General features: G+C 47.4%; 1 protein-coding gene across 1 annotated transcript in view; it reads right to left on the bottom strand.

Moving 5' to 3' along the window:
* Window positions 1-24,394, bottom strand: part of RPTOR (regulatory associated protein of MTOR complex 1) — a 329,954-nt gene extending 305,560 nt beyond the window's left edge. The window contains exon 1 of the mRNA XM_032429799.1: window positions 23,393-24,394. Coding sequence (XP_032285690.1) covers window positions 23,393-23,554 — 162 coding nt within the window. The 5' untranslated portion in view covers window positions 23,555-24,394. The remainder of the gene's footprint in view (window positions 1-23,392) is intronic.
* Between the last annotated feature and the right edge of the window lie 2,440 nt (window positions 24,395-26,834).

The following is a 26,834-nucleotide window of genomic DNA, read 5'->3' as shown; positions in this document are numbered from 1 at the left end:
TCATGACTTTTAAAAATTATATTTTTACAATGGAAACATTGGGATTATGTGGCCTCACTGGCAGGTCCTACCAAGTGTTCACAGAACAGATACTCCCAACATTGAGGGATCATTTCCTGCGGCTCAAGAGTTTCCATGAAGCCTGAAGTGTCCACAGAGCCACAAGGGAAGGCAGCCTAGTGGGGCTGACTCCTCCAAACACCAGTTCCCTGGGTAAACGGGAAAGGCCGGTGCTCAGGGCTGGATATTGATCTGGGGGATAGCACCTGAAGCAGGTGAACCTGCAGGAAGCTGAGACCTAGCTACTCTGTGTCCACACAGCCCCCCACCTCATGCCCAGTAGCCTCATACACGTAGTGCAGGGGGAGGGGGGAGGGGGGAGGAAGCTGTGTACATGGCCCATCAGGGCTCCAGATGAGATGGAAGACAGCACAAATGCTGCTTATAAAACTATATACAAAAATAATTTATGTGCTTGTATACCAGCAAAAAATAAAAATAAAAAAATTTAATACAACTGAGCAATTCAATTTTTAAAAGATGCTATTTAGGAAAGCATCAAGATAATATCAAGAACCTAAAAGAAATCCAACAAAAGATAGGCAACAGCTCTACAGGGAAAAGTATATAACTTTATTTAGGGAAATTAAGGAAGACCTACCTAAATAATGAAGCCACGCTATGTTCGTGGACTAGAGCACTCAACTTCGTAAAGACATCAAATCTCTCCAAACTACAATTCAGGCTCAACGCAAACTCAATCAATATCCAACACATTTGCTTTCTTTGAACCTGCAAATTAATTCCTCAACTTAATAGGAAGAGCAAAAGAACAAGAGCCAAGACATTCTCGAAGAAAACTAGTGTGAGGACCTCCCTCACACAGTGTTCCATAAAGCCCAGTAACTAAGCGAGGGCTGACTAATGAGAATGAACAGAAAGCCCCAAACAGACCTACATCAACATGGACGCCTGACATATGACAAAGCTTGCAGCTGAGGGCAAGGACGAGCTTCTCAGCAAAATTCACCAAGATAACCAGAAATCCATGTGGGGAAAAAAAGGAAATTGGGCCCCTAGCTTATACCACACACAACAAGTGTATAAAGACCTACACACACGGGGAAGGTCCAAGACCTTCCCAGGTAAGACAGGAGACCGCTTCCCACTGTCAGGGTAGGAAGGGCGTTGTAAAGCGCGACGTAGGCGAGCACTAGGCTTAAGAAGAAAGAGTGAGGGACCTGACAGCACTGAAATCCAGAAGCCAAAGACTCCACAAAGAACGTAAAGACGTGCCTCAGAGTGGAAAGGTATTTACAATACATAGCCAAAATATACAAAAGCTCCTAAAGTCAGTATGAAAAAAATGACTCAACAGAAAAATGGGCAGAAGACCTGAACAGGCTTTTTTTAATAAAGAGAACTTACAATTACCCTGTATCTGTACATGCACCTTTGTAGCGCATCAGAACATCTAAGAATGCTCATTTCAACATCATTCAGGAGTGGGATGGATAAACTGTGACATAGACATGTAATGAGATATTTTACAAAAGTAAAAATGAATTAATTACGCATATATTCAACAACCAGGGTGAATCTGACAAACATTAACACTGAGAAAAGAAGCAACACACAAAATGTAAATGCAGTGCATCATTCATATAAACTTCAAAGTGGCAGAACTGAAGCATGATTTCCTGAGATGCATGCATAGGTAGGAAAATCATTAAGAAAAGTGAAGAAGTACATCTCACCTGGAAACGTAAGAACAGCAGCTGAGTCTTGGAGGGAAGAAGTAACTGTGGTGTGGGCAGGACACTCACAGACTCCGAGGGGCTGCAATGGTCTATTTTCTGACTTGGACAAAGGTTACATGGGTGTGGTTTTTATAAATATTGGTTAAACTGTAAATAGACATTTTAAGCATTTTATTACCTCATAATTTTTTTAAAAGAAAGAAAACCAAATTGAATCAGATGAGAAAAAAACCTTCTTCAATAAAACAGCTAAATGGAAAGAGCAATTAGACTGCCCTTCCAGGGCTGTAATGATTATTAACACCAAAAGAGGATTTCTAAAAGTAACTAAACCCTTAAGGTAGCAAGTCACATCCAGCACTCTAAGACTGCATGACGAAGTACCCAATTTAGATCTGTAACACCAAAACAGGAAAGGATTTTATTCTTAAATCCTCTCACACATTAAACAATTATTTCCGTTTCACCCTCTGACCTATCTGGCTTTATAAAGCCCAAATGAAATGCACATGTTTCTATCAGAGAAAGGAGGAACTCTAAATCTAGCCTTGTAAATTACCTGTCTAGGGATCCTGCAAGCTGAACTCCTGCAAACTTTGATTTGTACTATTAATTTGATACACCAATGTAATCTTAAATTTTAATGCCACATTTAAGCTGGAAAGTGAAATGCCACTGGGGGAAAAATTAGGTTCAGTGAAAGAACAACTCTTAACACTTAACAGTTTATTAATAGTAAAGAATCAACTCTCAACTAATCAATTTAACAAAAGGTGATCTAGTTGTGCGACATTTATCTCTCCAACACTTCCTCTCTTCCGTGACTCATCTGTGGCTCATCTGTGGTATCGTACTGAGGAAGATCTCCACCTCCAGGGAAGATGGAAGAGCTAGGACCAGACTAGTCCTCCCACCACACATGACCAGAAAACTGAACAAAACACATAAAACACTTCTTCAGCATCAAATAGCATGCAGTATAGGAATGTGGTCCCTGAGAGAAAGAAAGCAAATGAGGTGAGCCCCATGATCACCAAGGTTTCTGTGTGGGCAGATGGGACTCCAAGCAGAGCAAGGTAGGATCCCTGAGCTGAGGAGACAGAGATCAGAGTTCGCGGAGGCTGAAACAGCTGGGCCAGATGAGCTAGAGTACCAAAGGGAAGACTGCTACACAGAGGGGGAGCTCCAGAAATCTACATGGGGTCCCTCGTGTCCTTGGGTAAGCACTAGGCTGAGCATGCAGTCGGTGAGACCACAGGAGGCCAAGCAAGGAACAACTACTGGGTAAGGCTGGGAATCCAAGTTCCAACAAGTCAGAATGAAGAGACCTCATTGAACACCTAGAACAATCAGCAGAAAGCCCAGAAAGGTCACACCTGAGGCATAAGGCTAACCTAGACCCAGAGCAAAGGCTTCTCTAGACTAGGGGTCATCCCATTTTTCCTGTAAAGAGCCAGATAGTAAATAGTTTAGTCTTGCAGGCCATACATCTCAACTACTCAACTCTGAAACTGTAGCATGAAAGCAACACAGACAATAAATGACATGGCTGTGTTTCCATAGGCTCTATTCACAAAAACAAGTGGTAGGCCAGATAAGGCCTGTGGGCCATAGTCTGCCACCCCCTGACTGAGACCTACTTTAACAAAGCTAGAAGACAAGCCTTGAAAGAATGAAGTTTGATACAGAACAACACGCAACACTGTTTAAATGAAGACAATGCCAGACACCCACAACACAACATGCACTATGTCCAGCATCCAATCGAAAATTACTAGAAGTAAGGAAAAGCAGGAAAATGTAATCTGTAAACAGAAGAAAAGCGGTTAACAGAAACAGACCCAGAAATAACAGTGATGATGGAAGTAACAGACAAGAGCATTAAAATGGTGCTATAGGGGCACCTGGGTGGCTCAGTCGTTAAGCATCTGCCTTCGGCTCAGGTCATAATCCCAGGGTCCTGGGATTGAGCCCCACACTGGGCTCCCTGCTTGGCAGGAAGCCTGCTTCTCCCTCTCCCCCTGCTTGTGTTCCCTCTCTCACTGTGTCTCTCTCTGTCAAATAAATAAATAAAATCTTTTAAATAAATTAATTAATTTAAAAAATGGTGTTATAAATTTGTTCAAGGATTTAGGGCGCCTGGGTGGCTCAGTTGGTTAAGCGACTGCCTTCGGCTCAGGTCATGATCCTGGAGTCCTGGGATCGAGTCCCGCATCGGGCTCCCTGCTCAGCAGGGGGTCTGCTTCTCCCTCTGACCCTCTTCCCTCTCGTGCTCTCTGTCTCTCATTCTCTCTCTCAAATAAATAAATAAAATCTTTAAAAAAAAAAAAAATTTGTTCAAGGATTTAAAGGAAAACGTGAATATAAAGGAGAGAAATATAAACCATAAAAAAGACGCAAACAATTTCTAGAGAATAAAAATATATCTGAAATGGAAACTACAGTGAATGGGCTTAACAAAATATCACACACTGCGGAAGAGCAGATGAGAGAACCTGAAGACACAGCAATAGAAACAATCCAACAGGAAACAAAGAGGGAAAGGGCATGAGCAGGAAAGAGCCTCAAAAGAGTGAAGTCAAGCGTCTAAAACAAATGTCATTGGAGGAGCACCGGAGTGGCTCAGTCAGTTGAGCATCTGACTCTTGATTTTGGATCGGGTCAAGATCGTGCCCCATGTTAGGCTCTGCATTCAGCATGGAGTCTGCTTCTCTCCTTCTCTCTCTTCCACTGCCCCTCCCCCTGCTCGAGCACATGTGTGCATGCACGCTCTCTGTCTCTCAAATAAATAAATCTTTAAAACAAAAAAGATGTAATACTGTAAACCTTAAAACAACCACCAAACCTCTGCCCACAGAGGACATATCATAAGAGTAATCTTTTTCTCTTAATTAACATTAAAAAAAATCATGCAGAAGATTTTAAAAATTATGTACAGGACAATAAAATGTTTTATAAATATAATTCTACTGATCCCTACCTCCCATCCTGCCCATAAGCATGTATTGTTCCATAAATGTTTTACAGAGATAAGCACATACTGTTGTATGCACATATAGCTTTTTAAGAGCACAGATAGTACCATACCATATAGTCTGTTCTATGCCTTGATTGGGGGTTTACTTTAGTTTTTTTTTTAATTTAATAATATGTCTTGAAAACCTTCCCATGAGAGCACATATAGAATGACTTCACTGTCTTCCCTAGCTGCGAGGAGTCCAGTTTACAACGCACCATAATTCAACCAGTTCTGTTGACGGACACGAGGTTGTCTGCAACCATTCAGGAAACACTCAGTGAATGAGTGAGTGCTGCCATGAATATTCTTACAGTAAAGTGGAATAATCTTAAAATGCCACTTTTCTACATTTGCTTGAATTTATTATTCCTGGATTTAAAAGAGGCTCATAATTCTATAAAGACAATTCCTTAAAATCAGGACATTTGTGAAAATATTAACATACTACTTTTGGAACACACCTCTATGTTCAAGCCATCATATGAAGAATAAAAATAATCTACAGAATCAACCTTAATCTACTTAGCATGAAATTCTTCTCAAAGAAAAAGAGATATCATCAGGGACAATCTGGCAACTATTTCTCAATATATTTATTTAAGTGAAAATATATTTAGTTCAGCGAAAACTCTCAGTAATTAAATAAAGCAATAAAATAGATCATAAATTAGGATCCTCTAAGTTTCATGTAGCAACATAAGACGCTAATAGGGCACTAGCTAATGTATCATAAACAAGCATATCCTGGTAGAGCTTACAATAAGCAAGGGCAGAGCAAGAGGCTCACGGCCAACCCCCAGCCAAGGAGCACAGATGAGTGTTAGGGATGGGGACAAGAGTAGTGGCCAAAAGGATTAGGCAATCTCCAAGCCCATTCCAGGCATGCTTTTTAGCACCTGGGGTCCTCGATAGCATCTGAAGTAGACACAGCCCATGGAGCCCAAACCGCTCAGGGCTCACTGCCTAACACACTGGGCTGCAGAACCCAGGCAAATCCGAGACCAGGGAAAGCCAGTCAGGTACCCAAAACTGAAACTCAGGAGAATATGAAGCAAACTGGAACTCATGGAGGAAACTCGAGCTCTAGAACTTAGTAACAGGTGCCTAGTTGTTAGAGCAGAGAGTCATTGAAGAGAAAGAGGAGGGGCCCAGTGATCAGCACCAGGAGACAAAGAACCAAATACAGGTCACAGAATTGTGGCTTCGGGCACAGTTCCAAAGTCTAGCGGTCAGTGCCAGGCCTTCAATTTCTGGGTCAGCCCCCACACCCCTCCTCCCAGTGGGGCCCCAGGAGAGCTAAAGTACTTCCTCCTTGGCTCATTTCTTCTAGGACCCAGGACAGCACCAGGCCAGTGAGCCCACCTGTGGGAAAGGCAAAACAGAGTAAGAGTTGGGGGTGTTACCAGCAGCAGGAAGAAGGGCCTTGCAGCAAGCATATGTTCGGAGACTTCCACAAGCTGGCCTCACAGACCAGATCCTATTGGAAGAAAGCATTTTATCTTCAGAGCACCTTTACTAGAAAGAAGGGGACAGTGATGACCTCTTCTTCCCAGCCTGTTCTGGTAGATTCCCAGAACTGTTTTTACAAAAATGCTCATTCTCAATGAAATGAATTTGATGTCTAAAAAAATGAGAGAGCTGTTAGTGAACACCTAATACTGGCCATGATGGCTTGCAAGAATCCATTCATTTTCAGTAATGTTCACAAACACTGATTTATGGGAAACATGTCATAAAGTCTAGTTTTTGATAAATCTACAACATTTACCAGCACCTCACAGAAACACACTTGGGCAGAGCATGGATCTCAGGAGAGCTCACACCCTTTGAGGGAAAGAGGCTGGCATCATTGTGAAGGGAGAAAGAAAAGGAAAGAAAAGGAAAGAAAAGAAAAGAAAAAGAATCTAAAGCTGCCCAGTTTGGAGCTCCTCCTAGGAGGGTGGTCACCTGAACAGCTTCTGCCCCTTACCAATGGATGAAAATTGCAGGCACAGCTTGCTGGCTCGACAGGGGGCAATTTTCACTCTTTTTCCTCCAAATAGTTGATATTTAAGCTACCGCACCAAAATGGGATGGAGCTCATTAGTAGCTACACAACAAGGAGCATGTGGACGGAATGCGTAGGTGCACAGGTTACCGCCACTCAGAACAGGAAGAGCTGTGACTCGCTGGGCACCGGGCTGGGCGTCAGCAGCCCCCAGGGTCCCCCAAATACTGTCCCATGTAATCCCCACAACCACACTGTCAGAGGTGGCCTTAGGCCCCCTTTACAGATGAAAACACTAGGACAGAGACCAAGAGCACACAGCGGAAAAGGAATCAGCTTGGGCCACGGTCAGTGTGACACCAAGTCCATTCTCTTAGATAAAAACACAGCTATTTCTTTAATTTTTAGAAAATGTCAGGATTTTCCGAGTCTCCATAAGAAGGGACTTTATTTTTTTTTTTTAAGATTTTATTTATTTATTTGACAGAGAGAGCACAGCAGGGGGAGCGGGAAAGGGATAAGCAGGCTCCCTGCTGAGCAGGGAGCCCTATGCGGGGCTCGATCCCAGGACCCTGGGATCATGACCTGAGCCGAAGGCAGCCGCTTAATCGACTGAGCCACCCAGGTGCCCAAGAAGGGACTTTAAACCAACAAGAAATCTCGCCCTAGGCCACACTGAGAACAGGTTGGAAGAAGGTAGAAGCCAGGACTCCTGGGTCGTGTCAGATCAGGGCTTGGACTCCCGGCCCTGCTCCTTAGCAGCCAAGGGACCTGCCGAACCTGCCCAAAGAAGCTTCAGAGCGGTAAGGCAGTGCCCGCGAGGCATGCTGTCAGGATGCAACAAGACTAATCCCTGCGCAAACTATCTGCAAACCGTCAAGTCATAAAGCCCTGACCCTGGAGGCCTCCCCTCGCTGGGCCCCAGCGTGCACCTCACGCACAGGGCCGCTTCCCTCCCCGCCCTACCTCTCCCACCGCCCACTGCGGCCGGCTCCTCCATCTGCTCGCTGTCACGCCCAACGCGGGCCGCCCATCTCCCCCGTCTCTCCTCCCATTCCCGGGCTCCGTGACCCCTGCCTTGTCCCCTCGCCTCCCTGACAACTGCTCCTCAGAAGTTCAGCTTCTAGTAAATTCCCTATCCCACCAAAACTTCTCAGAAGTCCCCCACGGCCCTGGCTCCACCGTGCAACAAATATTTACAGTCTCTCCTGTGGGACAGACACGTCCAGCACCATCTTCAGTGTCGGCCCTCTGCATTAGAATGCTAGCTCCCCGTGACTGAGGACCACAGGGTCTCCTTCTGCAAAGCTTGCCAGATAGTGCATACCTGGAGTGTCGACGAGAATGTGGACAACTGGAGTCCCGCACGACGCTGCCAGCATGCTAACGGCACGGCCGCTCTGAAAGCCCGTGACGTGTATTCTTTGTCACCCAGCACCCCATTCCACCCAAGAGCAATCAGTATCTGTGTTTCCCAAAAGACGGAAAAGAATATTCTGCAGCACCCGGAAGAGCCCCAACACCAGGAACCACCCCAGTGTCTGGCACCAGTAAGAGAGTCGCGAGGGCACCGTGCTCAGCGAGAACGAGTGAGCGCCCGCGGGGATCACAGAGACAGTGCTAAGAGTCGCGCTGTCCAAGTACAGATGGCAGGAGAGTGGCTTCCCAGCAGGACGGAGGCCTGAGAGCAGGCTCGGTGGGGCTGATCATGGTCACTGCGCTCTGTTTCCTGAGCCAGGCGCTGGTCACGTGTGTGTTCACTTAGTGACAATTCACAGAGCACTTAAGATGTGAACTTTTCCTTTGGGCTTCAGGGAGACTTACTAAAAATAAACTTGAAAATGGAAGTCTCACTTCCGTGACGCTAAGCAACTATGTTTCGTAAGGATACCTAGCATAGGACCCAGAAGAATGCAAAAGGCCCCAAGCTCAGAAAGGGCAGAAGCAATGCAGGGCCAGGCGGCAGGATGACCCAGGCATGGAGCTGCTCCCCGGTCCTCCATCGCTGCCGTGACCCAGCCCACGCTGCGCCTCCTGCCTTCTGTCCCTGCACCAACTGCTTCCTCCCAGGTCATGTTTGCCCATAACTCAGAGCACGCCGCGACCTCCCGCAGCCCAGATCCAAACTCTGTTCCCACGGATTTGTCCCAATTCAAACCGTTATGGGAGAACCAGATGGCTCCAGTTCATCTTCTCATGCCCACCAGCCTTAGGATGTGGCTACCCTGGGGCCAGCCGTCCAACCCTGGCCCACCAAGGGCTGTCCCTTCACCAGGAGCCAGGATTAAAACGGGGAAGAAGTTTCACAGCCAAGGGGCTATGAACTGGCAGACACCGAGTGTAGCACTTAGGAAATGTTATGGGTCAACTGCTTCCCAAAAAAGTCTTTCTCTTCCTTGGCCTCTGTTAAGCCACGTGATTCCCCTTCTCCTCAACTCTGATCTCCCCACTGGACAACCTCCCTCTTCATCCTTCAAGAACTCCTACCATCTAGCATCACCCCTATGGAGTCAGTTTCCAAATTTATTTCTCCAAACTTGACTCATGTCTTCAAGTTTCAGGAAACCTCAAACTCAACCTGTCTAAACCCAAGTTCATTAGCTCTCCTCCCCCAGAAACACACCTTTCTCTGAGTTCACTTGATGTTACTAATCTCTTGGTTCCAGATTTAAACACAACAAAAAACAAAACAGCTCAGACTTGAAGACATCACTATAAATGCATGTTTAGCTTAATACAGAGATGATTACATCTGGAAATATTTCTAGACATACATCAATGGGGATGGGGGGCAGAACAAGTAGAGACAACTAACAAACATGACCTCGGCCAGGTGGTCAAGGTCACATCCAGTGACAAGTCAGGTTGAAGGCACCGACCCTTAATATGACATGGTGAGGGGGCGCCTGGGTGGCTCAGTTGGTTAAGCGACTGCCTTCGGCTCAGGTCATGATCCTGGAGTCCCTGGATCGAGTCCCGCATCGGGCTCCCTGCTCGGCAGGGAGCCTGCTTCTCCCTCTGACCCTCCCCCCTCTCATGTGCTCTCTCTCTCTCTCTCATTCTCTGTCTCAAATAAATAAATAAAATCTTTAAAAAAAAAAAAATATGACATGGTGAGAAGGGCACTCTCCCTCCATGCTCTTCCTCCCCAAACCTATGACCCCTTCTTATCATGTAACAATCATCAGACACACCCCTGCCCAGTGCCCCTCAGAGCTGTCAGTCACCCAAAACCAGGCTGAAAGACCACTGCCACCAAGAGGAGCCGAAGGAGACACGCGTGACAGCTAAATGCAGTGTGGTGTCCTGGGCAAGGCCCTGGGGCAGAGGACAGATAACAGAGAAATGCAGGAAATCTGAATAAAAGGTGGGCTTTAGTGATAATAACATTATCAATATTCATCAACTGTGATAAATGTACCAGCCTAATGTCAGATGTTAGGACAGCGGAAACTGGCTACGAAGTATATGGGAACTCTATCTTCTCGACTTTTCTATAAATCGAAAACTATCATAAAAAAAGTTCATTTAAAAAAAACAAAAAACAAAAATACCTCACAGTTTTTCTTTCCCCAAATTATTCCCCAAACCCCATGATTCTCTCCTTTCTCACAGACTGTTCCGACTCCATACGTCACGGCCCACCCCCACTCAAAAACCTTCAGAGACTGTGGCTTCCCAAATAAACGTCCTGTCCTTATCCTACCATTCAGGCCTTCAAAGATCTGGCTCCAAGCGCCCGTGGCGCTGCTCCATGCCAGAGAGCTCCTCTTCACTCTGGGCAGCCCCCCTTCCCCACCCCCATGCTGCACCCCCCGCCCTCTGGCTTCCATGGTTTCCCTGATGAGAATGCCCCCCAGCTCTATTCTTCTGTCTCACCTGGCCTGTGAGCGAGGCCCCACCACCTGCCCTCCCAGGGAACAGCTCCTGCAGGCGGTCCACCAATGTGCGCCAATCCAAACTGCGCCCATTGCGGCCTTCAGCCCTCCCCAAACCTCCCTAACAGCAGAAAAGGGTCACGCCTCCTGCCGGGCACCCAAAGCAGGGCGATGCGGTGCCCACCACAGCCAGTGCCCCCCCCAGCTGCTGGCACTACCCCCACTGTGCTCTAAAAAGACCCTCCTATCACTGACGCTGGACGCCCCCCACATACCGCCCTGGAAGGGCCTTCCCTCTGCGTTCTGGCCTGCCAAGCCCTCCCCGTCTCCGTGCCTACCTCCTCCAGAAGCCTTCCTCCACCAGACCCCTCTTCCAAAACCCCTCCCTAGCTCCCAGTCACCCCACTCCTCTCCACTGAGTGATCACACAGTCCGCAACCACTAGTTAAACATCTCAACATTATCGGTCTGATCTGCTAAGCTGGTCGGTGCACGCACTGACTTTACGGTGCTCCCAGTTAGGGACCAGCTCACATTTTCCTTCCCACCAAGGGACTGGCGCTCACCGGCTAGCCAGCAAGCCAGCAAACAACACCTGAGCAGCGAATAAATGGCGGTGCCCCAAGCAGCTCTCCCCGCCCTGGCCCCACTGCCTAAGAGGCAGGATAATGCCGGGCTCCACCCCTCACTAACTAGGTGACCTCTGGCAAATTATCTAACCTCTCTTGCCTGAGTCCACTCAACTATAAATGCACCTGCTCACAGGATTGTTCAGTAATTAAAGGGGCTGTCGATATGGAAAACCCAGACAACACCTGGCACACGGTCAAGCATGACTTAAAATAAAGCTGGTACAGACCTTCTTCAATTTACAACGGGGTTACGTCCCAATAAACCCTTATCACAAGACCTAACCTACGGTCATAGCTCAACTAAGCCCAGCTTCCACATGCTCAGAACACTCGCGTCAGCCTACAGTTGGGCAAAAGCATCTTGCACAAAGCCTATCTTACCATACAGTGTTGACCATCTGGTGTCATTTAGTGAACACTGTACAGAAAGTGACAAGCGGTGGCCGTGTGGGGACAGGATGGCTGTTACCGTACGTAGGCTGTTGACCCTGCTGATCGCTGGCTCGCGGGGGCTACGCTTACCGCCCAGCATCATGAGAGAGGATCGGACCATGTATCAACACCAGCCCAGGAGAAGATCCATGTTCAAAACCGCAAGGAGGGTTTCTACTGAACACGTATCGCTTTCATACATTCGTAAAGTCGAAAACTTGTAAGTCGAGCTATCCTAAGTCAAGGACTGTCTGCTATTATCCTCCCAGAAGCAGAAAAGATGTTAAAGCCGGTAGCTGGGACAGTGTTAATGTTGATCTAATTCTTGGGTGCCATGGGGGTTTCCCTGAGTGTTTATTTTGTTATTATGTTTCAGATCCTATAAGGGTAAGGGGGAATTCAAAATAGTCCTTTAGTGACACATACAGTATAATCTTGGTTGCAGGAAAGGGGAAGAGGAATGACAAAGAAGTGGACAATACACCAAAATATTAACAATGCCGAAGTAGGATATTATATAATTTTTATTCTCATCATTATGTTTTTACCTATTTTCTAAAAATTTTACAACGACATGTGTTATTTGTGTACTCTGAAGGAAAACAAGTTTCCAAGGGTTTGTCTGCTAAAAATGCTAAAATATTTTTCAAGTACTAAAACCATTCCCAGTATAAAGTTTTATTTAAAGAATGAAACTCTTCTGGGCATCCTGCCTGCTGACCAGGTAATGACGCTTTCCCAGGAGAAGCGCTGCGTGCGTGATGGGAGAGACAGCGGGAGCTCTTCGGAGGGGGCCTGAGCCCCACTGCAGGTCTGAGCTGGGCGCCGCCACCACGAGGCCAGGCTGGCAGCAGACGGGACCCAGCACAGGGCACTCCCAGCATGCGGTGATCAACTACGCAGCTGAAGGACGTGCAATGACATGCATGAACACGCCAGGGTATTCAGGACATCAATACGGGAAAGAAACACAAGACAACTTGTATCTCTGAATTGCTCCCAGCTCTACAGAAGCTAATTCTGAACCTGAGCCAGGGCTCAGAGGGAGCGCAGAAAAAGGAAATGTCTAATTTACATTTGACAGTGCTTTTAGTCTCATGTAGCTTTAAACTGCTGGTCTGATCAACTTTTAAGGATAAAAGAGGAAGTTATCCAAGAGAACACCAAACTGAACAATATTCATTGCGTAGCTCATCACCAGCAGCTACGGCATGAGGACAAGGGTACAGCAGGGATGAATGAAGACCAGACACCAAGGGGAACAGGGGTCCCGGGACCCATTTTAAGCAACACTTTCAACATTTCCCCCTGAAACACTCTTTAAAGAAAATTTTCTCTGATTTTCAGAGGGAGACGCACGTGCTCTCCCTTCCTGAGTGCCCACAGTAGCTTGCCCCTCTCTGTCCTACATCCAGCCAGAGCGTGCAAGTCGCTCTGCCACCTCCCGCACCCCGAGTGACCAAGCACCACCCATCCTCTGTTCCAGGGGGCTCTCAGGGCCCCCCACCCCTCCCTGGCACTGGCCGAGCTCAGCTGCAGCCTGCTTGTCCTCAGTTCCCATCTCCCCACCCTCCATGCGCTCCTGACCCATGCCCCCTCCCCAACGCAGATTCTCACACACACACACCCCTCCTCACACATGCACACACACACGCACAACACACATTCCCTCCCGTTCTCTCTCTCTCTCTCCCTCTGCACCCAGTGAAATCTTTCTAAAATCCTAACTATGTCACCGCCCTGCTTTAAAGTATTTCTTAATGGTCCTTGAAACAAAATCCAAACTCCTAGGGCTTTGTAAAGCCTGTCAGGACTTGCCTTGTCCACCAGTCCATGCGCAGAGGCCCTGACCACACCTCTTAGCACAGTCCCAGCCCCATTTCTTCGCCTGACCAACAATTATTGAGTAACTTCCACCAAACGGCACTGTGTGAGAAGTTAGGGGTGCAGCAGTGAACAAAACCAAGTCCCTGGTGAGTGGGGTTGACAAACCAAATACAGAACCTGGGGTCTGAAGGAAAACACAGCAGGCGGGTGGCGGGTGGCCGGCGCCACCTTAGGAAGCAAGGAGGGAAACCTGCACCAGGAGGCCTAGCCCCGGCGAAGGGCAGTTTCCCAGAGGCCATGCTCTCTCACCTCCCCACCTCTGCACACACCAGTTCCTCAGCCCGGCCCTCCCTCCCTCTCCCTTCTCTGCCCGGCAAACTTCTGTTCCCTTCCAGGTTCTGAGTCAGAGCGCCAGTCTTCCAGGAGGCCTTTCCCGTACTCTGTATGCAGCCGCCACCAGCCCAATGCCCCGCTTCCTGTTGAGTCAACCCATCTTCCCCCCAAAACTGGTAAACACCTTAAAAGCAGGAGTTGTTCGGCAATGAATCACCCACACTTAGCACCCTGCGTGACACAGAGAGGCACTAGACAAACATTAGCTGAATTACTGAATTCTAGAAATGAGTTGTGACTTAACTATCCTTTCCCCTCTCCACACGCCCACCCCCTGACCCCTGCACACTTACACTTAGCCTTCAGCACCCGGCACCAGGCTCAGCCAAGTGCCTCGGGACTGCAGACACGGTAGAAACGTCCAGCCAACAGAATTCGTGGAATCACTAACTTGTGACTCAAGCGCAGATACATAATTATTGCATTGTTCTTTGATTTTGTATAAGAATGTCATTTTTCTCAAATCAGATACAAATTCCTCAAGGGCCACACCCACGCCCTGTGTCTGCTTATACACAACCCTGGACTCAGCACCGAGAGGTGAATGGTCCTAAATGCAGATGATTAAGCATTATTTCCACACCCAACACTGAGGAAACTCACTTTGAATAGCATATTCTACTAGTTAGGATCTGGACATTTCACTGTATGTACAGTGTGCCTCAAACAACAATGTAAGTAAATATTAACCCCTTAGGAGGGCTGCCTCCCCAAGTGCCTGGGTTATCAATTCAGAAACTCCCCTCTGTGCGTCCCAGCCTAGGATAAGTGTGGAGCCAGAAACAACAATATTGGAAGAAAGCAAAACCATGTGCTTTCTTTCTGTTTTTTTAAAGATTTATTTATTTATTTGAGAGAGAAAGAGAGAGCATGAGCATGGGAAAGGCAGAGGGAGAGGGAGAGAGAATCTCAAGATGACTCCCCGCTGAGAAGAGAGCCCGGTGATGTGGGGCTCATTTCGACAACCCTGAGATCATGACCTGGGCTGAGATGAAGAGTAGGACGCTTAACTGACTGAGCCGCCCAGGCGCCCCCCAGCACCATGTCTTCGATGCTCTGAAGACAGCACATCGCTTCAACTGCACTGTGACCCAAGACGCACACGCTGAATCTGCCTAGGAGGAAACATCAGGCAAACCCAAACTGAGGACATTCTACAAAGTAACTGCCCGGTACTCTTGAAAAATATCAAGGTCAACAAATTCAGAGACAGTAGGATGTCGGCTGCGCGGGGCTGGGAGGGGAACAGGGGCACAGAGCTTCAGTTTGGCAAGATGGTAAAGTTGGGAGGCGAACGATGGATGGCTGCACAACAGAGTGAATGTACCTGATGCCACCGAGCGGCACACTTACAAAGGATTAACAGACATTAGTGTGTTGTACCACGAAAAAAAATTGTCAAGGGCAAGAAATTCTAAGAAAGGCTGAGAAACTCCCTTAGATCAAAGGAGGCTACATAGGCAAGACCATTAAAGGCAGTGGGTGACCCTGAGTGGGGGCGGGGAGGGCAGAAATTGCTAAGAAAGGGGCAGTGCTGGGACAAATGACAACATGTGAACGTGAACTGTGGATTAATAATAGTAACATATCAATGACAGATGTCCTGACTTTCACAACTATCCCGTGGTTACGTAAGAGAGTCCTTGCTCGCAGGAGCTACACACATTAAGGCCTGAGGCACAGAGCCTCCAACTTACTCCTCAACCACTCATGGGAGAAAAGCACAGACTTACATAAACACAGAGAGAATGATAAAGTAGATGAGGGAAGATGTAAACAATTGGTGAATCTGGGTAAAAGGTATAGGGGAATTCATTGTACTATTCTTACAATTTTTCTGTAAGTTCGAGATTACACCAAAACCAAAAAAACAGAAAATAGTGCAAGTCAAGAACAAAAGCCACATCTGAAAGCAAACTGGTGGGGGGAAGGGGGTGGTCAAGTGATCACGTGTTCTCCGCGGCCGCCTGGGGGCACACACCCCCCACCCCCCGCTCTGACAGAGCTGCACCTGTCTGACAACTTGAGGCTCAAGAACATGATTAAAGCATGAATTATCATGTCAAACATTTCCTGGGATGGCATTTTCTATAATTTAACTTACAAAAAGAAAAGGTGTCAAACTTCAGCTCTACTGAAACAAGTATGGTAGATGCCCCAAGTACTTTTTTAATGTCTTCGGAATAAAAGGAGGAAAGAGTCAGAAACCTGGAGGACACCATCTATATATAATCCACACGCTATCTTGTTAAAACTCTAGCTTTAGAATTCTACAAGGTGATAATGAGGAGAAATGTTCTTATCCATTTCAGGACTCTTCCACGGCACACTGTTCAAAATGGAACACGGCACATTTTTTAAAGCAGGTTAAAAAAAAAAAAATCTATGTAGATGGTCCCTTTGTGGCTCCTGAGCTTCCCATGACAAATGCCAACGGCAAGTTCACATGTTTCAAGTTCAGAGAGAGGGTGCCCACACTGGCCACCCACTCTTTAACCTGCAAGGCCTGACCAGACTCTAGATCCCACCTCCTCGACAGTCGCCCTCCTGCTGTGGCTGCCTGGCTTTGGGCATGGTTTCTCACTTGGATTCCCGCAACTCCCTTTTCCAGCTGGCGTTCCCACCTCCGGTCCCACCCCTCCAAACCCTCCACTCCACCCACGGTCAAAAAGATCTTTCAAAACACAAATCTCTGTATGATACTGCCCCCCTTAAATCCACAAGCAGCTCCCCACCATCAAGCACATCAACAGTCATTCGATGCTGAGAGTTCCACGCTGGGTCAATGGGACGGATCTGTATGTTTCATAAATGCAGTTCAATGCAAATAATTTACTTACTTAATATCAATGCAAAGCTTTCCCTATAATCATGCCCTTCTCACCTGTAAACACACATAACAGTGTATTACAAATTTGGTGTTGACGTGTCTGTCCGTCCTACTAGATCCTAGGGTTCTGGAGAGCATAACACCCTACAAGAGAGCGATACACTTTTGTTGTACTGAAGACTTCTGGCTACCTTCCCCTGCCATACGCGGACAGATGTTCCTTCACTCCCAGGATAAGACACTACTGGGTGAGCAGCAGAGCGATCCCCTCCAGGACACATGGCAGGGGTCCGGAGCAGCAGGAGGCCCTAATGGTTACATATCAGGCGACTGCCTTCACAACCCCACAGAGCTCGTCACAAACACAAGCTCCAGCATGGAAAGGGCCTAACAGATCCCTTTTAGGTCTGCTACCTAATTTCTGGTCCTCCCTGCTTGATATTTTTGGCCAACCACCTGATATCCTCAAGCCCTGCTTCCTAATTTAAGTCTGACGCCCACTTTCTTTTAACTACACAAACGAGTCTCAACTCTTGATGATGGGACACCTTTACTTACGCTCAAAGATTACTGAAGACTTCCAAAGAGCTTATTTTATGTGCTCTTATCAGTACTTCTCAGTACTTTCCATGTTAGAGGTTAAGGCCAAAAAGAAAAAAAAAAAAAAAAAAAGGAATGTATTTCTTCGTTGATTCACTTAAAAATTATAAACTCATTATATATTTAAATAGATATTTCTATGAAAAATAACTGTATTTTCAAAAAATCGTTAGACAAGTGACAGCTTTTTGCAAATCTCTTTAATGTCTGCCTTCACAGAAGACAGCTGGACTCCATATTCTGTTTCAGTCTGCTGTGACGCACTGTTTTGGTCCAAGTAGATGCACAAACTCTGACCTCACAAAGATGTGCAGGCGAAAAGAGAGAAAGTATCAGCACATCCAAATAACTGAGAATATTCTTCTTTCACATCACGTCAAAACTCAGTAACTGTAGTTTCTTAAGGGTTAGCGGCAATCTATCTGCACAGAACACAAAATAGGATACCTAACCTAGCGGAAGATTGGGCTTTTTACCCCTTACTATGTTAAAATCCACTGGCCTCACTTTGAGTGAATCTTTTGCCCGTGGATGATTTTGTGGTATCACGGACTGGTCATCTGGAAATACTGGTTCACTGAATTATGCAGATGTTCCAAATGTGGACACACTTTGTTCTACATTTCATATCCCCCCAAAAAAACCTATTCATTCTACCACCACTGTCTCATTGGAAGAGTCTCAAGTGTGGGAAGCTGGGAAGCTCACCGTGGCAGACAGCAGTTCTCCAGAACACTTGATTTTCACCTGAAAGCTCAAATTTTATCCCTGGCAACAAATCCTGTTGGTCTTTTCCTTGAAGTGATAGCTCATTTTGTTCATTTTCGAGACGCATCTGCCACAGACCCAAGCCTGAGAGCGCAGAGCTGCTCGTTGGCCTGTCAGATGCAGCACACACCCCCCTCGGCAGAAGGGCAGCGGGCGCGCCGCATGGGAAGGCGGGCAATGCAGAGCCAGGATCAAGAAGACCAACACGTTTTACCGCATCATCAAGGGCATCCTCAAGTGGAGTGGAATTCTTTACCGTGAATGCGCAGCCGTGAAGAAAACAGTGGACCAGCACCGTCCGGCGCCACCACGCTGACTCCTGCGAGGGCACCAGGGGTTTACCCACATCACTTCTGCACCATCTGCGCAGGTCCCAACACAGAGAGTGCGAAAGGCCAGGGCTACCTTGCATTATTATTTTTTTTAAGATTTTACTTTTAAGTCATCTCTATGCCCAACGTGGGGCTTGAACTCATGACCCCAAGATCAAGAGTCACTCGGCCCACCAACTAAGCCAGCCGGGCGCCCCTGCCTTATACTATCATCAGAAGAGGGGTCAGGGGAACCCGGAGCCCGGAGCCCGCCGCAGGAACAGCTGAGCTGCAGCACCAGCACTGTTCTCTGGTTTTATATCCCTGCCACCGCCCCAGCCACCTTCCCAGCACACTTGGTTATAGACTCCAGAGCCTCACAATGTGGACTTTTCAGTGGCACGTTGTGACACCATTCTAGGCTTTGTTTCTCAAGTCCGCCTCCCTCATTGCTAGCCATGCAGCTTAGGTCCCTTCGGCAAGCCACGTAATGAAGGCCTCATCTCCTCACCCGTCACCTGGAGACAATCCTTCCCACCCAGATAAGGTGCTGGCGGCCTTAAAGAACACACCCTCTGTGGAAGCCCTCTGCAAACTACGCATTTTTTCTGCAGTGTCTTCACCATGTGTGAAGTATTGACCTGTGTACTAGCATAAATGAGGTCCCTGCTTTACAATAGAAAACTCAGGTCCAGGGGTGAGGATATAACAAAAAATACCAGAGAAAGCAAGTGCTCATGAGTGGCTGGGGAGTTGCTTTAGATGAGATAATCTGGGAAGGCCTCTCTGAGGAAGTGACCCAGCAGCTGAGAGAGGAGGACCAGAGGGAGCCAGGTGTACAAAGAGCAGAGGAAAGAGCACTCCAGGCCTTTCCATCCAGGAAGCAGAAAAGGCAGGGGAGGCCAGATCATGAAGCTTTGAGCACCAGGGTGAGGCATCTGCATTCTCCTCCAAGCACCTGGGAAGCCGGGAGAGGGCCAAACAGGAAGTGAGTAACAGAATCTGATTTACACCTGTGAGAGATCCCTCTGGCCACGGCATGAGGAATCAATTGTAGGGCAGAATGCATGTGGGGAGACCAGTCAGGATGCAAGTCTGGTCATCCAGACAAAAGACGGCAGCTGCCTGGACTGGGCTCACAATGGGTGGAGACAAAGCGAGGCGGTCGAATATAAGATGCACTTCGGAGGCAAAGCTGATAGGCTCTACTTGTGAGCTGGACAGGGCCATGAGGAGGGGAGAAGGAAAGATGGAAGGGTAAATCCTGGATTGACAGCATGAACACCTGAGTGGGGGCAGTGGCCATGTGCTGAGGCGGAGAATGCTAAGGCAGAGGGGTGTTCGGGAGCTCCAGGGCCAGGTCAGAAGTGAAGACCTCAGATGTGCGAGTCACTGGCCCGTGAACCGCATGTAAAGCATGAGCGTAGACAAGACCCGCTGGTGAGGGGCCTACACAGCAAAGAGGGAGGGCCCAAGATCAAGTCCTCGAGCGCTCCACACTGAGCTATCAAACAGCAAAGGGGTCTGAGGAGGAGCGATGAGACCCCAGAGGGAGACCCGGAGTTTCAGGAAGACACGGAAGCAGGTGAGGAGAGCCTAAGCGGGGAGGGAGTGGCCCACTGCGGAATGCTGAGGAGAGGTCAGACAAGATAAGGACAGAGAAGTGACGTTTAGATTTAGCAACCAATGATGGCCTGTGGAGGGTGGTCTCAATGCCAGGCAGGGAGCCTAACTGGAGTAGATGAGAGAGGATGCAAGGTGAGCAATGTAGGATTACCCTTCTATTGCCCATACGTTACTCTGATGCATCCACTCGGCTTCCTCCATGGCTGATCCAAAGTACAGCTTACAAAGCCAGGTGACAATTAGTCAAGAGACCGGTTTGGGAAATGGCTCATCATTTTATACCTACGTCTCCTACCCACGTATAGGTAGAGTGTGTGTGTGTCCGTGGTTTTGAGAGCAACAGCTCTCTAGTCTCCCTGATTCTGTCCCACACGTGTGAGGTAAAGATGAATCTGAGACCAACTGTTCCCACATGCCCACTCTCCAGAAGAATGAACTTGGTGATAACCACAAAGTATCACAGCAAAACACAAATGGGGAACATGTATACACATCAGCATTAGCCACAGGCCTATGAATGATTCATTTTGAGCTGCAATTTATACAAGTCTAGTTATGTGCAAATTACAAGCCGAAGATACTATTGATGCATATACGTATCATTCACTATACATAGAATTCACCAAATGACAAACTAATTTGATAATAGCAGTATTAAGCTAACAGTAGCTTAGTAATTAAAATGCAATAATACTGGCATTTGAAAACCAGCACTGATCCAAAACAAAAATTGTGGGAATCCCAACTGACAGTGGGCAAGTGCTGTAGCTCTCTCTGAGGATGCCGAACGTTGAGTGGCAGAAAACTTTTTAGGGCCATCAGTCAACTTTAGTGAAGATGTCAATTTTAGGAATCCTTAACAACTTCATTCAATAGGACACCAATAGGTAACCACTAATATATACACATAATAAAAGTATCTGGAGTTACACATGGATCACAGGAAGAAGCAGAGGCTGCGTCTGGGTTTAGGGCAGTCAACAGCGCACCAGGGCGAGTGGTATGAGTAGGCCCTACTCTGGGACCACCTGGCCCACATGTGTCGCTTTACTATAGTGCTGCTCCATCACGCTGTGGGGGGGAGGGGAGACAGCCCAGCCTGGATGCCTGCACGCTCAAGATGCCTGGAATCGGAGCGGCTGTCTGGTGTTGAGGGAACAGAGCACAAGTCACACCCAGGTAACCCACTGGCGAGAATCAGCCCCGCAAATGGGGTTTGTGTGGCCTGCAGTGCTGGACTCCTTTGTGTTTTATAACATCTGAGAGAGTGCCAACATTTTTAAACTGGAAGGCTTCACATTTAAAAAAAAAAGTCTTCTGGCTTCTCAAAGAAAAAGAAAAAAGAGAAAGGAAGCCATCTGGCTGAGGCCCACCTGCCCCTTCAGCTGTTGTGGCCTGTGCTCTCCAGAACCCACCCTCCAGACAATCGGACACAAGTCACTGTCAGCTGCCACTTACCTCTGAACCTGTGCATTCTTCTATCTGGCCTGCTTCCTTCACTTATGCTACGTCCCAGCTATTAGCATCATTTGGATTTGCAACCTTTGTCCTGGCAGGGGTGCTAAAAGGTCCCCTGGGTCTGAGTCCGAGGAAGAGATGATGAGGACTGTTAAGATGCCAAGCTCTCACACACCGAACTGAAAATATTAGCTTCTGATTTTCTTCTTCATTAAACAGCTTGCAAAGGTCAGACACAGCAAACGTCCTCCCCTGGCTCTTTTCTAAGGAGTAATCTCAGTAATTACTCAGAACTTTTCTCTTAATAACCTATGATGAGCTTATCAGGGAATGCTGATCATTCACAAATTAATGTTTTAATTAAAAGGTCAAAAATATATCCATTAATCAGTTTGAACAGTTTGAGCATTGGTTAGGGTAGCAGAGGGAACCACATTTCAAAAGAAAAAAGAGGGGCGCCTGGGTGGCTCAGATGGTTAAGCGTCTGCCTTCGGCTCAGGTCATGATCCCAGGGTCCTGAGATCGAGTCCCGCATCGGGCTCCCTGCTAGGCGGGGAGCCTGCTTCTCCCTCTGCCTCTGCCTCTCTCTCTCTCTCTGACTTTCATGAATAAATAAAAAAAATTTAAAAAAAGAAAAAAAAGTCCTCCAAATAGTACAATGGAAAAAAAAATGATTAGACAGTTACTTTACAATAAGTTTCTTTTTATATATGCATAACAACCACAAAAGCTTTGAACTATGAATTAGTATTAAAGATGTCCATAAGACAGACTTTATACACTCTCTTCCAATAAACATCTCTTTTACTCCTTAAATTACCTTTGGATGAAACAAATTTTCTAAAGCCAAATCAATAACTGAAGGACTGGTTACTAGTGATTGACTAAGTAGAATTACCATAACTTAGGTGATCTTACATAGATTCAATGTCATATACAAAAAACAATAATCTTACACAAGCATGTTCATAAGCCCAGAGCACTCACACTGTAATGTGACACCAACTACCCTTCTTATAACACTGAAATGTTTAAATAAATAAAGGCAGTCTTGAAGGAGAAATCATAAAAAGACAAATTTTAAGTGTGCACAGATGAGACGGTCCCGCCCTTTTGCTTTAGAGACCAGGAAATAGAGGTTAATTAAAGACAGGTTCACCAAAATTGGCTGTTTTCTTTCCTACTAGCTGCTTGTGGGTCACTGTTCACGCTCCAACACCATGGAGACCCCCTAAAATCTGGACCCAAGTTCCAACCCATCATCCTCTAACTCTACCGTGGGAGAAAGTCTGTCTCCAAGCTACAGCAACATGACCCCACATAGAAGGAATAAAAGTCTGGATTCAAGACAAGCTGTTTAGAAAGCTATGATGAAGTTCATTGTAACTTTGAAATAACTTTGCATTTAATTTGTTACCACCTAAACATTTCCCAGTAATGTTGTTTCTCAGCACAGCATTTCACAGAGCCTGGACAAAAAAAGTAAACCAGCCACGAAGCAGGCTAACCACGTGGTTGAAGTATTCTAGCCCAAGGTGTCTCTCCTCCAGTGTTAACAGCACTAAGTATACCAAAGAGTGTGTGAACACTCGCAATGCTGTACTTTCGAACTTGGTTAACTTTTATTGTCTGAACCAAAACTTAGTTTGAATTAAAGTAACATTATCCAGTGCATAACTCCCAACCAAAACACCCTTTTTCCATTTACAACCAAAAACTAGAGTCTGAAATGGTTCGTGCTTTTTTAGTTGACTTGCAACATGTGGCTGGGAAAAAATACCGCTGCTTTCCCTAGGACTCTCTTCTGGCTCTGAACTTTCTCCGTGGGAAAAACCACCAAGGTCCAAGGGGCGCAGCCGGAATCCACTTACCCGGTCCTTCATCCTCCAGCTCTGAGCTAAGGATTTGGAGCCTTCGATTTTCTCACAGTGCCTCTTTTTCATAAAAGCCAAAGGCAGGTTCCAGTCTGTAAGGTCGGCCTCATCTTCCTCCCCGAGTCCCAGAAGAGGGGACTGCAGCATCTCGGACTCCATCAGGGGGGGAGGGGGTGGGGGAGTCCTTGGCAGCAAGCGCTCGAGAACCTCCAGCCTTAAAAACTAGTGTGTACCAGAACTGGTGAAATAAGAATCAGGGAAGGGGGGATGGAAAAAGAAATTAATGGGGAGTGTGCGGAGACCCCTACTCGGGCAAAACGCCTGAGCCCCTTCTCTCCTAACTCCGCGCGGGCAGGCGGAGGAGGTGGGAAGAGCCGGGGGGGAGCGGGGCAGACCGAGGAGCTCCGCACAGACACACACGCCCCCAGATCCCAAGCCACTGGCTGCCTCCCAGGCTGTACGTCTCAGGAGGGGCTGTAAGCGAAGCTGTCAAAGGCGCGAGGGACTTCAGGCCTCACGATGACCCTACTCTCGGCCTCCAACGCCTCAGCCGATCCGAGGCCAGGAAGGCCGCCTGCTCTCGGTGCCGGTTCGCCGACTAGGCTGAGGTCTCCGGCCGAGCGGAAGAGGTTCGGAGCGCGTCGGGTTTCCCGCAGCCACTCTCAGCCCTGCGGGTCCCGCACTCGCCGGAGCTGCTGCACCCAGGGCCAGGACCGGCCCATCGTGCTCGTCCGCAGCCGGCTCCTCAGCCCCGGATCCGCGCGGCCTGGCCGGTCCTGGCCTTCGGCCCCGTGGCTCTCTCCTGCCTGAGAACCAGTCCTGAGAAAAGGGCGACACGGAGGCGCGAAGAAGACAGGTAGTGTGGGCTTATTGGGTTTGGAGAGTTTTGCCCTCTGGTTTGAAGCTACAGTGAAACTCCTCTCATCAGCACATCAAGGAGGACGCCATGTTACCAAGACCCAGCATGCATCGCGATCTACGGCGTGACCAACAGGCCAAACTTCCTCAGAGCGTTCTGGCCGCGCTTCCCAGGATGCGGAAAGAGAAATTCCCACTTCTTCGTTGCTATGGTTACGACAATTCAGCTTTCCAGAGTTTATGGCGTTCATTCAGTAGATACGTGATATCAGTCAATCCTACAAATGAAACTATGTCAATTTAATTAATTTTGAAAAAAGCTTTTTATTGTTACAAACGGACCTACATGCTCCTGAAATTAACGGAATTGACCCCCCTGTTGTTTCTTCCAGATTTTGAAAAGGCAGCAAAAGCTTCAGAAAGAGCCACTGATAATATTACAAAAGAAGATAGTTGCCGGGGGGAGGGGAGGTTTGCGCAAGTATCCTCCACAGTATCAGATTTTCTTTGTTTTTTTTCCAGGGAATACCCCAGGGGAAAAATTAATTTCAGTGATTACAATTTCTTATTGAATCCGTCTTATTTTCTGAGCAGTTTATTCTTCTTTTGATGTAGTTTCATGTGCAAACAAGTAAAAGCTACAGGTGTCGATGCGTGGAGACATGCTCCTGCTTTATTTCTCTACTCAGGAAACACTGCTTTTTAAAAAAAGATTTTATTTATTTATTTGAGAGAGAAAGAGAGCAGGGGGAGGGGCAGAGGGACAGAGAGAATCTCAAGGAGACTCCCCGATGAGGGCAGAGCCCAATGCGGAGCTGGATCCCTTGACCCTGAGATCTTGACCTGAGCAGAAACCAAGAGTCGGACTCTCAACCAGCTGATCCGCCCAGGCGCCCGGGAAACATTGCTTATTTACAGTATGTGCAGAACTGTGACCTCCTGCACGAGGAGGGAACATAAAGCCGAATGCAGCATGCAGAGCCTGCCTTCAATGAACACAGTGTTAGTGAAACACACACGGACCTGCTCCATAAAGCTGGGCAGGCAGCACAAAGGCTGGTCTTCCCCTCTGCATTTGGGCTTCAGGGTCAGGCGCACCCGGATCCAAATCTACAGAGAGAGACACAGCGAGAGAGGGAACACAAGCGGGGGAGGGGCAGAGGGAGAAGCAGGCCTCCCGCAGAGTAGGGAGCCCGATGTGGGGCTCGATCCCAGGACCCCGGGATCACGACCTGAGCCGAAGACAGATGCATAACGGCTGAGCCACCCAGGCGCCCCCACCTGGATCCAAATCTTGACTGAACCACTTTCCATCTCTGTAAACTTGGTTAATTCTCTAACTAGTTCAGCCTCAGTTTCCTCAGATATAAAACCAGGATAATAATACCCACCTTGAAGGATACAATTAACTGGTGAAAGTGCCTAGTAAAGTATGAATGCCCAATACAATGCTAGCAATGATCTTTCCATAGCTAGAGTGAAACCTAGCAACTGTGCTTTATTAATCTAAAACCTCAGATTGGACTCTGGAAGATACCCTGTCTCACCGTGGTTTCCCAGGTCTTTGACCCAATGTGGGAGTCCATATCAAAATCCTGATGGCATTTGTGTTCCTTTCCACACTAGAACGAATAGTGCAATCCCAGATCTTTCTCACCTAGCACATAGCAAGCGTTCCAAGCATTCATTTCATTATTACGTCCGACTGAGCCTGATTCTCCCCTTAAAACTCAGGGCAAATTCACCAAAACACAGATGGAGGCTAAAACCTTTCTTTTCCCTGCTCTCTGGGTTGGCAAAATATCCCCACAGGCACCAGCAGAGGCTTTGGGACTGCAGGGTCTTGGGAAGACCCTAGTTTTACCCCAGCAGCATTAAACCCATTCATTCTTAACTAGCCTGTGACCTGGGAAAACCCACTCAATCTGTGTGAAACTCAGTTTCCTCACCTACAAATTGTGTGTCACCTTGGGATATCACTCACCTTGTCTGATATTCTAAATGAAGGTCGTAAGGGTGCCTACGGAACCCAAATTTGGCAGGTCATCAGAATCACTGGGGGAACTATTTAAAAATAAAGATGCCTGGGTCCCACCCCAGACCCACTGAATCACGGGGAGTGGGAAAACAGGGGTTCAGGGCCTATATTTTTTAATCAGGTAGCCCCGATGAGAGCTTAAAACCAGTCAGATTCGGGGATATTGGAAAACATTCTCTCTAAAGATATTAGGCAACATTCTCCTCTAATGATTCCATTCTGGCCACATCTGGCTGCATCTGGCAGGTCCTCAATAAACATTTGTACCAAGTAAATGAGTATTACAAAGCAATCACCCAATCTTCCATCTACTAAATCAGAGCAAGACTTGCCCTCTCCCCCAAACTACAGAACAAAACATGCCCATTTTACAAATGTGACCCCAGAACCAAGAAGCCATTTGGGGTCCATGTCCTGGACCAAGGGTCAGGACACACACATTCTGGCCCCAGCCGGGCACCAATTCCTGCAGACAGCAGCAAAGCCTCTGACCTCTACCCTCAGCTTCCACCTCCGTAGCATGAGGGACTTGAAGAAGGTGAA

The sequence above is a fragment of the Phoca vitulina genome, unplaced genomic scaffold (assembly GCF_004348235.1).
Source record: "Phoca vitulina isolate PV1807 unplaced genomic scaffold, GSC_HSeal_1.0 scaffold41, whole genome shotgun sequence".
NCBI lineage: Eukaryota > Metazoa > Chordata > Mammalia > Carnivora > Phocidae > Phoca > Phoca vitulina.
This window is presented reverse-complemented; position numbering and strand designations above follow the sequence as displayed.